This window comes from Gopherus flavomarginatus, chromosome 8 (assembly GCF_025201925.1).
Source record: "Gopherus flavomarginatus isolate rGopFla2 chromosome 8, rGopFla2.mat.asm, whole genome shotgun sequence".
NCBI classification, from domain to species: domain Eukaryota; kingdom Metazoa; phylum Chordata; order Testudines; family Testudinidae; genus Gopherus; species Gopherus flavomarginatus.
Window position 1 is genome coordinate 101652671 of NC_066624.1, and position 12949 is coordinate 101665619.

The 12949-nt window shown below is 42.3% G+C and overlaps 1 protein-coding gene across 4 annotated transcripts in view; it reads left to right on the forward strand.

Moving 5' to 3' along the window:
• Positions 1 to 12949, forward strand: part of NAALADL2 (N-acetylated alpha-linked acidic dipeptidase like 2) — a 1166543-nt gene that overhangs the window by 783974 nt on the left and 369620 nt on the right. For all 4 annotated transcript variants that reach the window (XM_050965896.1, XM_050965898.1, XM_050965899.1 and 1 more), the window contains exon 13: positions 10545 to 10640. In XM_050965896.1, coding sequence (XP_050821853.1) covers positions 10545 to 10640 — 96 coding nt within the window. The remainder of the gene's footprint in view (positions 1 to 10544; positions 10641 to 12949) is intronic.

Here is a 12949-nt window from a genome sequence, read left to right on the forward strand (position 1 = left end):
TTGCTTGACTTGGGATAAGTGGGAAGAAGGAATTAGTGAGAGAGCCTGCAGTGCAGATTTCAGAAGTATTTTTGTTCTGCTCACTGCTCTCCCTTTATCTTTTCTTCTTATGTGTCTTTCTCCTTCATGCTATGACAGACTTTGGCATTTGTCCTGAATACAGATGAAGCCAATCAGTTGTCAGCATCTGCTATTGGGTAATAAGTTTTGGGCACTGGCACAACTTTGTGCTTCATACTGTACAGGTGGATGTAGTGTAGGTAGAGAAGGGGCGTGAGTGGACAAGAGCTGAGAAAGTGTTGTTCCAGGTCGGCCATAAAAATATTGGCATATTGTGGGACCATGCGGGTGCCCATAGCAGTGCCAGTGATCTGGAGATATATATTGTCATCAAATTTGAAATAGTTGTGTGTGAGGATAAAGGCACAGAGCTCAGCAGCTAGTTGTGCTGTGGCATCATCAGGGATACTGTTCCTGACAGCTTGTATTCCATCTGTGTGTGGGATGTTCGTGTAGAGAGCCTCTACGTCCATTGTGGCTAGGATGGTGTTTTCTGGAAGGTCACCAATGCATTGTAGTTTCCTCAGGAAATCAGTGGTGTCATGGAGATAGCTGGGAGTGCTGATGGCATAGGGTCTGAGTAGAGAGTCCACATATCCAGACAGTCCTTCAGTGAGAGTGCCAATGCCCGAGATGATAGAGCGTCCAGGATTTCCGGGTTTGTGGATCTTGGGTAGTAGATAGAATAACCCTGGTCGGGGCTCTAAGGGTATGTTGATTTGTTCCAGTGTTAGTGTAGGGAGTGTCCTGAGTAGATATTGCAGTTTCTTAGTGTATTCCTCAGTGGGATCTGAGGGAAGTGGCCTGTAGAATTTGGTGTTGGAGAGTTGTCTGGCGGCCTCCTTTTGGTCAGACCTGTTCATGATGACAACAGCACCTCCTTTATCAGCCTCTTTGATGATAATGTCAGGGTGGTTTCTGAGGCTGTGGATGGCATTGCGTTCTGCATGACTTAGATTATGAGGCAAGCGATGTTGTTTTTCCACAATTTCTGCCTCTGCACGTCGGCGGAAGCATTCAATGTATAGGTCCAGACTGTCATTTCGACCCTCAGGAGGAGTCCATGTGGAGTTCTTCTTCTTGTGCTGTTGGTGGGAGGGTACCTGTGTATCAGTGCGCTGTTCAGTGTTGTCCTGAAAGTATTCTTTGAGTTGGAGACGGCGAAAGTAGGCTTCCAGATCGCCGCAGAACTGTATCATGTTGGTGGGGGTGGCAGGGCAAAAAGAGAGTCCCCGAGATAGGACAGACTTTTCTTCTGGGCTGAGTGTGTAGTTGGATAGATTGACGATGTTGCTGGGTGGGTTGGGGGTACCAACAGGAAGCTGTCTAAACTCCTACCTGCCTCATGGGGCCACAACCGCGGTACCCTCAACGCCCCAGCAACATCGTCAATACCACCACCGGTTCACTCACCTGCACGTCCACCAATGTAATATATGCCATCATATGCCAGCAATGCCCCTCTGCTATGTACATCGGCCAAACTGGACAATCGCTACGGAAAAGGATAAATGGACACAAATCAGATATTAGGAATGGCAATATACAAAAACCTGTAGGAGAACACTTCAACCTCCCTGGCCACACTGTGGCAGACCTTAAGGTGGCCCTCCTGCAGCAAAAAAACTTCAGGACCAGACTTCAAAGAGAAACTGCTGAGCTTCAGTTCATCTGCAAATTTGACACCATCAGCTCAGGATTAAACAAAGACTGTGAATGCCTTGCCAACTACAAAACCAGTTTCTCCTCCCTTGGTTTTCACACCTCAACTGCTAGAACAGGGCCTCATCCTCCCTGATTGAAATAACCTCATTATCTCTAGCTTGCCTGCATATATATACCTGCCCCTGGACATTTCCACTACATGCATCTGATGAAGTGGGTATTCACCCACGAAAGCTCATGCTCCAAAACGTCCGTTAGTCTATAAGGTGCCATAGGATTCTTTGCTGCTCTTCTCTTGATGCTGATCATCTATGGTGGCTTTTAACCTTAGTCTCATTTCAAGCTCTTTCCACCTATGGAATGTTCTTTGGTGATTTGCTGCCTTCTCATGGCATGCCAGATTTCTAGCCAGATTTTTCCAGTCCTTTGTTCGTGTAGAACCAAATGTGGCTGAAACATTAGACTGGAAGAGTTTGCAACAAAAACAGTATGCAGCATTCTGGGTTTTTGAGTACATAAGCCATGGTCTCTCCACTTTGTCACCATTGGAGATTTCACACCAGTAATGTGTTGGATGGAAACTTCGATTTTCATTGTCTTTGGGGAACATGAAGTTTTTTGCTTGCTGTGGCCCATGCAGTACAAGGAAGTCCCTCAGGCTACTGCTCAAGTGGGTCCACAATCCTGGATCATCTAGACTTAAGGAACTAAAGCAGCTGTTTCTTGCACCTCCACCACTCTCTTCTCTGATCTACACTTTGCTTCAGGAATGTGCATGGCTACATCCATTTGAGATGGAGATATGGATGCTGCAGTAGCTGCCAGGTCACCTGCACTCTGACTAACTGGAAGATCAGGCATCTCCTCACCACTCACATCCTCACTGGCACTGGAAGGCTCAGTGTGAACATTTTGTGTCTATGTATCTCAGGAGAGCTCCTCTCTGCTTAGATAGAAAAGCTTCCTTTGCTTTCTTTCTTTTTCTGAATGCTGCCCCAGAGGGGTGTTTTCTTCTTTCACTCATGACTGCTGTTCTGTGCCAGCTATAGTGGCTCTCAACACTCAGTTGAAGGGGACAAATAAGCAGGCTGGTTGCAGGGCCTGAGTGAGGAAAGATATTAGCATTTTAAGGGCCTAACTGGCTCTGACTGCTTCAGTTAACTGCCTGTTCTCCTCAAGTGGGTTCAGGGAAACAGCAGGAAACAGGAAGCTCCCTGAAAAGCTGGTGTTAATCAGTCCAGGCTCCTGGGGGTGCTACAGAGGTATATAAGAGGCTCCTCCTCTCTCTCCCTGCAGCGCCTGCTGCTTTCTGTTATTCCCTCTCACCTTTTCTCCTGCCTGCCTGTTATGTCTCTTGTGCCCTCCTTCCTCCAGCAAAGCACTCCACCATCTCTGTGCATCTAGAGCAGAGAGAATACATATGCACAGCAGCAGGCACAATTTTCTACACTCTGGGTCCTAGTGACACACACCTGACATCTAAGGCGGATGGCTCAGTTTGCCTCATGGTAAGGTCAGCCCTGCTATTCTAAGTAGAGGGGAAATGCACTGTGTGGTAAATGCTGATTTTTAATGGCATCAACTGTGGCTCTCTAAAACATGAAATGATACTTTCCACATTTTAAACTCAATACCCAAAGATGCTGTGAGGTTTAATTAACGTTTAAAATGTGTTGGATGAAAGGTGCAATCTAAATAGAAAGAGCACTGTAACTGAGGACACAGGGGATTGCAAATGTAGTGCCCAGAAAATGAAAGGGAACCATTCTGTATAGCTTATTAATTGGGAAAGGATGGGATTAGTCAAGAAAACGAGCCTAGTACACAGAGTAGCTTTCAATTCATATATCCCTCATAAATAAATGAAAGGAAGCAAGGTGGTTTTTTTGCATTTCCCATCCCTTTAATTGATTCATAAATCAATTAATTACTGTCAAGAGACCTGAGGGCAGCAGGAAATTGGGTCCAAATTAAAAAGAAAAGGAGATAATTTGTTTTAAGATTAAAAGTTGAATGTTCAATCGAAATTTAATCAGAAGTGACCCATTGTTTGAAAAATGGAACATCAATGTCTTTCTAATTTTACAGAATGCTTCATTAAATGAGCACTGGGTAGATAAGGATAACTGATAATTTTGAAAGGAAGCTGAAGGGAAAAGGATGCTCTCTGGAGCTGAGTTCAAAATAAAGGTGTTTTTTGCCTATCAGTTTTTCCTTTCAAGAAGACAGATTTAAAGAGGAGCAAAAGGCATTACACTGGGACTTTGGGGATTACATGCAGCACTTTTATATATGTTATGAAAATTATATTATGAGAACTCTAAACCACTGTCAGAGCAACAAAAGGCGAGGATGCAAGCACAGGGGTGGAATAAGTAATGGCAACATTGTTCTGGAGGGAATCAGACCATCAGTGGGAGTCAGAGCTAGTATCTATGGGGATAGAACCTATTTCTCCTGGGGTGCCTTGGTGAGTATCCACTGTACAGATCTGGAAGACCAAAATCTCTCTGACTTGAGCAGCAGATGCAGAGGAAGTTCTGTGAGGAGGTCCTCCAAGGGGTGCTGTCACTTCCTAGAGGAGGATGGTAATCTGGCTCCTAGTCACTCCTCCACACATTTTGAAAGTGGCAACTAGTGGTTTAGCTGCCAGTCCCCATTAAAGACCGTATTTACTTGACTTTAATTAGAGATATTTGATATAACTTTCTCCTTTGGCTGCTGAGCTATGGTAGTTCAGGAGACTACCAGTTTGTGTGTAGGGATGATCTATGAGAATTGTGTGACTAGCAAAAGGAAGAAAGGACTTAAAGAAAGATCCTAATGGTGGCGGGGTGATGGGGGTTGAGTATTAAAACCAAACAGATTCAAACTTTGACACACAGAGGTTTGAACTAGTTCTGATGATGTCCCCTCCCCCACAGCATGAATAAGTTCTGATCTGAATAATAATGAATGTGCTGTGTTGCCATCTGCCCTCACATCACTTATTTTAACTTTTCACCTTAGAAATATTGCAAAAGCTAGCTGTTCTGCTTCCAGTGCTGTGACTTATGTCAATCATTTTTTTTGAAGCCCTTACATCAATGATAAAGTCATATGGTGTTCTGCATCAGCTGTAATGTGACAGAAAATTATGTTTGTGTAATTCCATTTGAAAAAAGAAGAGCTTTGATCGATGGCTGCTGATCAAAGTTCTCGCGGCATCAAACAGGATTGTGCACCGATTCTATTTCCTTGTTGGCTAATGATCACCATATGCCAGGTGCCATTTTGTGCACCTTCAGAGTACTTCTGCTGTGTATTGTGCAGCACCTTTTGCTTAAAGTTCTAGCAATGCAGAATAACCAGGGGGAGGGATTAACAAGTCAACAGTACAGTAATTAAAATAGTTTAGAATGTAGTACTAGGCTGCGGCACACAGCTCTTCTATTTATGACATACATTGATTCTTTATGTATAAAAACTGTATTGGGTTAAAAGGACATTTCTGCTCAAAATAGATTTTAGCATAAAAGCTTTGGACAAGATTTTTTTAAAACTAGGAGCCTAAAATTGGCTATCTGTCCGCACCTAAACAAGTGGCCTGATTTTCAAAACTGCTGGCTACAAAAAAGCTCCAATTAACTTCAGTGAGTGCTATTGAATGATCGGCACTTCAGGAAATCTAGCCACTTATGTAGGTGTCTTAGGAGCCAGAATCTAGGATTCTATTTTTGATGATCTTGGTCTATTTGGCAATAGATATTTGCAGATTCTTTCAGAGGCTGCTTTGTTATATACACAAAGAAGGTATCTTCTCTTTCAGAGCATTCTCCACACTTTTGCAGTGGTGCAGAGTAAAATGTGGATTTTCTGGAGTATAAATGCTGAACTGAGCAATTCACAAATTGATGTTTACAGAAATGTAAGGCAAGAATGAGATTAAGAAATAAACCTTGTGATTCATGGGGTTAGCTGTTTGCCTGCAGAAGCTGGAAGGAATTTTCCTCCTACATATATCTTAGGCCTAATTGATACAGTCATTGGGATAATGGGCATTGTGTCTTCCTGGGAACAGACATTCAGCTGATTCAAGTACAGGTAACAACAGGAACATGTATCAGAGGGGTAGCCGTGTTAGTCTGGATCTGTAAAAGCAGCAAAGAATCCTGTGGCACCTTATAGACAAACAGACGTTTTGGAGCATGAGCTTTCATGGGTGAATACCCACTTCCTCAGATGCAACATGTTTATGAATGTATAAGGAACATGTTTATGAATGTATAAGTCTCACTGCCTAGCTTATAGTAGTCTGGAAGGAAGTGCCTGCACACAGGAAAGGGGGACACATAGGAAGTTCATACAGAGGTCAGCGTCTAAAAGAGACAGACATCCCAAACAGCATACACAAATACAACTTCACTACAGAGGGATATATGTGTGTATATGTGCTACATATGATGCATCAAGTATAGAGGTAGAGTACAGGACTAGGTGGACCAATTATCATATCTGGTATGGCAAATCTAATGTAATTGTTTCCTTCAGTTACTTTTAATAAGGTACATAAGAATAAGGAAAAATAATGTAATTGTTTCTGTCATAAACAGATAGTTAAGGGTTAATGCCTCTTTTGCCTATAAAGGGTTAAGAAGTTCACCTAGCCTAGCTAACACCTGACCAGAGGAACCAATGGGGGAACAAGGTGTTTCAAAAGGAAGGAGGGAAGTTTTCCTTTGTTTAGAGTTTCAGTTTCAGCCGGACTGAAAAAGATCAAGGAACCAGCCTCTTATCAGAGTAGTAAGTTTTAGAAAGGGATAAATAGGTTTATGTTTATTTTCTTTGTAACTTGTCTTGGTACCATTAAGGAAATTATCAAATTTGAGTATTCTTGTGTGTATTAAGATTTTTGCCCAGGGGAACATCCTCTGTGTTTGGAATCTGTTGTCTGTGAGAGTAGCTGGTATGCTAATCTCTCCCAGAGGGTTTTCTTTTACCTTTCTTTTCTTTAATTTAAAGCCTTTTTATTAATACCTGATTGATTTTTTCCTTGTTTTTAGATCCAAGGGGGTTGGATCTGGATCCACTAGGATTTAGTGGGAGAAAGGAGGGGGGATGGTTAATTTCTCCTTGTTTTAAGATCCAAGGGGTTTGGATCTGTGTTCACCAGGAAATTGGTGAAGTCTCTCAAGGCTACCCAGGGAAGAAAAGTGGTGCTTGTGAGTGGTGGCAGCAATACCAGATCTAAGCTGGTAATTAAGCTTAGAAGTGTCCATGCAGGTCCCCACATCTGTACCCTAAAGTTCAGAGTGGGGAAGGAACCTTGACAGTTTCTAAGTTATTTATTGATTGATTGCAGTTGTGTGGATAATTAAGTGCATTAGTGCTGCTGCGTTAGACAGACTACCCGCCATAACTGAAGTGGTCTTGCTCTGAGAGCCAATTCCTGTATAAACATTTAAAATAAAGATGAATAGGTGTTATGAATCAGTCCTGATGTCTGTATTGTATCTTTATAATAAATGACTTCATGTGTATTCTTAGCTGAGATCTTACAAAAAATGTGATATTCCTCTGAGGGGAAGAATAACGTCAAGCAATGTATTACATCATTTATTATTCCAATACTTCTATGATAAATTATACAATGTCCAAATCTTTGTGTTCACTCATACATCTGTGTGCTAATTCCATATTTTTAAGGAAGTTTTGGGACTAGTGGGAAACCATCAGAAAAAGTCACCCCAGGATGAAAGGGGAACATTGACTGATACATTTTATATGTCTATGTATCGATATATCTGTTTTTCCTCCAAACTTCAAAGTGTTATAGAATTACAAATGACGGGACAAATTTTACCTGCCCACCCACTGCTCCCATTGCTTGCCATGTCTCAATATGTATATTACAGAGATACCACTGTACTCACCAGTGGATGCATAATTCATACATCTTTTATGGGCTGTTAGTTTTTTAACTTGGAAGAATGAGACTTCATTGGAATTAAGACCAACTAAAGCTTTTGCCAAAATAGCGTTTCTGCTTCCCCTTCACAAAACCTAAAACCCATTGTATGAAAGAGCCAGGCTCAGCCATGGTTATAAATTGTGCATGAGCTAAAACAAAGCCTCTAGTTTCTCTCCCTCCATCTCACTTCCCGAGAATGTTCCTAGGTATCAGAAGCAAGTGGAAAAGGTTGGAGGGTGCAGGCATTACACGTGAGTCCAGTTAAAGATCAGAGCAGTGTTAACGTTGTTTTTAACCAAAGCTTTGTTTCACCACTTCACAGCTTGCAATCTCTAACTGGAAATAATGTTCTGGCTACATGATTAAACATGGTTGCCAGATTTACAGTTCCCAAAGGCACAACTTTAATATATGTGCATACTAGGTAGGAGTCTTTTCTGGCAGATATGGGCAGAGGCTATTGAACGTCGATAAACGTCTGGATGGAGAAATGTCAAAGATGTTAATCTGACAGGCATAGATCTCCATCGGTTCATCATCCAGTAGAAAGAAAATGCCTCTAAGAATGTTCTGTAATATCTGTCAGTATTGCCCACAGGTCTGTCATGGAGTAATCAGCTGGGAAAGAAAAGCCAGAAGAGATAAGATAGTCAACTCAAATTCAAGATTTCTTCAGCCATATAATAGTCTGCGCTCGATCCTCCTTGCAATTTAGTCCCAAAAGAATTTAGGCATGCACCAGTTAATTTTATAGCCATGTAAACACAGTACTGCAGAATGATTTAGGCATTTCTGATCTGAGGGTGCAAATTCAGCTTACTTGATGGTAGTATTATTTGTATGGTAATAGCACTCTGAGGACCCAGTGAGGATCGGGGGCACATTTTACTAGGTGCTGTACAAAACCCTATGAAGACACAATTCCTGCCCCAAGATGCCATTATTTGCACCTTAAATATAAATTAATTTCACTAATAATACATTCTCTTCTTAGCCCCTTGATGAGTGGCGGTTAATGTCTGAGCACTGTGTCCCCTTCACAGAGAAAGATGAGTGGCCTCTGAAAGAAGACAGACATCTGCTCTGAGATTGCCCTGCCTTAATTGGAAACTGGATTCTAGAAATTCTGGGAGGGTTTTCAGATAAAGGATTATAGGATAGCAGTCATTCTGCAGAGAATTCATAAGAAACCCTTCAACTTATACAGAGTCCAATGAAGTGGTACAAATAATAAGTTTAACAGCTCTGTTCCTTTCTCTCCCTGCACACACTGCTCATTGTAAACATAAAACAGTGGTGCAGATTTCTTTTCCTAACTATTTCATGCACTTATTTCTCATGCTTGGTTTTAGAAAGTTTTTCTGGGTGTTAGTGTTTATGCATTGAACTCTCTTAATCCAGATCCCCAGCCAGTTTAGAATCAGGTTTGGCTTCATAATATTCTAAATCCAACCAGATCCTGATCAGTTTTTGTAAAAAAATAAAAATAAAAATAAATAAATTAAATCAAACTTCACTTGAGAGAGCAAGTTTAGTATGGTGTTTAGATTCCATGTGGAGTACATTACAGTATGGAGTACATTACAGTATGGACAATTCTTGCTTGTGACAACAAAGGGGCTGTGATGGGGGGAGTATACAGGGCTGGTGCTTCCATTTAGGCGACCTAGGCGGTCGCCTAGGGCACCAGGATTTGGGAGGGCGGCAGACTGCTCCGGTGGACCTCCCGCAGGCGTGCCTGCGGACGGTCCGCTGCTCCCGCGGCTCCAGTGGAGCATCCACAGGCACGCTTGCGGGAGGTCCACCAGAGCCGCGGGACCGGTGAGCTGGCCCTGCACCTAGGGTGCCAAAAACCCTGGCGCCGCTCCTGGGGATATACCTGGCAGTTCTCCCTTGCCAGAGGCTCCACTGCCTTCATGCACCCTGCCTTAGTGCATCCCACCCTAAGAAGGTATCCTACTGCAAGGGAAGAAGAGCAAGTTTACCTCTCAAGGGGTGGCTTAGAGGGGCCTGCCATGATGAGCTGCCTGCAGAACCAGCAAGAGTTGGTCCTTTGGCACCTAGATGGGGCAAGAGAAGGTAGAGGCCAATCAAGGCCCAGCAGACCAGATAAAAAGAGATGGCTGTTTCTGCTAGGGGGACACATTTAGGTAAATCCAGGAGAGGGAGGGAGGAAAGGAAGGATCGATCTCCCTGCTCTAAGCCAAGTAACCTGGCCAGTCAGGACCACAACTTGATTAGTATTTGCTGTGTACCTCTGTGAATGAATATTGTTTATGTTAAGGAATTTAACATGTAGGTGGCTATCTTGAGTTCAGCATTAATTTGTTTTCTGGAATTCTGAGGCAAATCCACTCCATAAGGCGCTGGGCTCGTGTGAGCCATTGACAGGGCCAATCTGACCTCCTCCTTGCTTATTGTACAAAAAGAAGTGCACATCACATAAAAATTAATGACCTATATGTGTGTGCGGAATTACTCTTACACAGGATCTCTTTCTCTCACCCTTATTATCATATGTGTATATCTTCTGAACACTAAACATACTTGATCACCTCAAATCTCAAATTGCTAGCTAGCTTAAAATGAAATCAGTGTGGATCTTCTACTTCTAGGTAGAAGACTCAACTGTATTGGGAAATATAATTATGAAGACAACCATCCTTCCAGAAACAGTTATAAAACTAGGCTCTTGGTGTCTGTTTCAGCAGCTTGGAATGAGTCGTTTAGATCAGTAAGATGAACTCTAATAATCAGCACAAACTTTAAAACAATGTGCAGTCCTTTGAATCTTGAAACGAAATCCAATAAGCATTTGATGAAAGAAATCATTTGGAGTCCTAAGAGGTTTCTCTTCCCTTTTCCACAGAGTCCAAGCTTTCTCTTTGAAGCTCTCTTTCCTGCACATAACACAGTAACTGAAGAGCTGGATCCCTTCTTCAACCTGCATGAGACCATTGCTAAGGTAAGGGAAATTGAGACGCCTTACCTGAGTCACAAATGCTTTATTTCATGTTGACAAATTGTGCTTGTTAGTCGGACAAGCTGTTTTCAAAGACGAAATGTCTCCTTCCTAGGGGTCTGTTTATTTCATAGCTAAAAGTAACGTCTTTCAGTCAAATTAGTATTGTTATGTGCACTACTGGGGATACTGATGAGATTGCATGAGCCAAGAAAACTTGTAAACCTATATAAGCTGTATTTTATGTAACTTTCTGTCTCGTGGTCAGTGACACGTTGCACAGTTGAATTGGTACCATTGGTGCAGTAGATTGACTCCAAATGGATGGCAGAGTGTTGCACATCCATCAATATCCTTTTTGTGGGAAATCTACTACAAGTGAATGGCTAAGTTATGGGTCTGGACACCACAGGAATTCTTCCTGGATCCTTCCGAAGGGTGGCACTGAATCAGTGCACCTTCCAGGTAAGGTGGCCAACTCACTTTCTGAGCTACACTGGCTGGCACCAGCCTCCCCAGTAGAGAAGAGGTTATTGGAGGTTGTATGACTTTTTGGTTTTGGATAGCCCCTCACTTGGGTTCTGCCAGTGGAAGAGATATAGTATGATTGTATTGCCTGCTAGCTTCTGATGAATGGCCAACCTGACAAGACAAAGGTCAAATGCTTATCTAAAACATCTGAATATTTTCTGGCTCTTCTCTCAGCCTTCTAATATGACCTGAGCATCCCTTCAAACAACCTGCTAGTATATCCTAGCAACCTTTCCCTGATCCTCCATGATGCCCTCATTTCCTCTTTCCTCCTCACATCCTTCCTGTGATGGAGTGTCTACCCCATACAAAACCTGAACAGGTGAAATAGGCCAATTAACCTTACATGCTGCATCTGCAGGAGAGCCAAGGACTGATAAGGCCTAATGACTGATGAAGCCTAGCTGAGGGAGGAGCTGGAATAGGCTTATAAAGAGAGAAATTTGGTGTTAGGAAAAGGGCCGTAGGGAGGAGCTGGCCCTTGGGTCCCTCCACTGGAGCCTGGAATAGTAGCCAGGCCTAAATTCCTCAGAGAAAGTGTCAGTCTTGAATGGAAGAATGCCTGGAATGGCACCCAGACAGCTGATCAGGTGAGATGTTTTTACCCTTGAAAGGGAAAACTGTATAATAACCTGGCTAGAGGGCCATGCCATTAAGAGGAAGCACTGCAACTATGAGAGAGCTAATCCCCAGCTGCAGCCACTAGTAGACCCCACCCCTCCCCAGCTGTGAATAAACCCTGCTACATCTCCAATAAGCCCTGGCTCTAACAAGATGTAAGACTACAAACAAATTGAACTTAATGCAATCAGATGCTTTTTCTTAAGTTATAAGAGTGTAAGAACAGGATGTCTTATAAGCTACAAATACATGGGCCTTGTGAACTGAATTCTTTGCACATTTGGAGTTATTTCATTTAGAAAAGCAGCTGCTGTGGACACACTTCTAACAAAAAAATCCTGAGGATTATCAGGGTGCAGATTTTAGCATGCAGGCACTGTAGCTTCACTGACAAGATAGATAGTAACTCCTCTGGATTAAAAAAAAAATTGACATGGTCTTTTGAACCTCAGGCTGCAAGAGGCTGGGAGCACAGAAGATTAAGGAGCAGTAATGATGAGGGAATCCCCTCTGGTCCTTCCTGGCAGGAAACATGGTTGTTATGACATGGGTTTGTCATGCCAAAGCAACTTAAAAGGAGATCATAAGAACCCCATCCTTGAACCCGGAGGCTGGAGGAGGTGTGAATCATTTAATGAATCACAGTTTCATGATGAACCATGACCATGATGAATGATGTGCCTTTGAATAGTCCCTTAATACATGTTGATTAGTCTAGAAAAAACATGCTTTAATAAAGTAATGAGAGAGTTGCCTCTTAATATTTTGGAATATCGCATATGATTTTATAGTAGTTTCACAACTTCTCATTGCAAGTCTCTTGGGATAAAACTATGTAGAATTCAGTACAGTAACTCCTAACTTAATGTTGTAGTTATGTTCCTGAAAAATGTGACTTTATGCGAAACGCTGTTAAGCGAATCCAATTTCCCCATAAGAATTAATGTAAATGGGAGGGGTTAGGTTCCAGGGAAATTTTTTCACCAGACAGAAGATATTATATAAATATACAGTATAACTTTTAAACAATTTTAAACAAACAGTTTAATATTGAACACAGCAATTAATGATTGTGAAGTTTGGTTGAGGTGGTGAAGAGGGAGGGTGAAATATTTCCCAGGGAATGCCTTGCTGCTAAATGATGAGCTAGCACTTGGCTA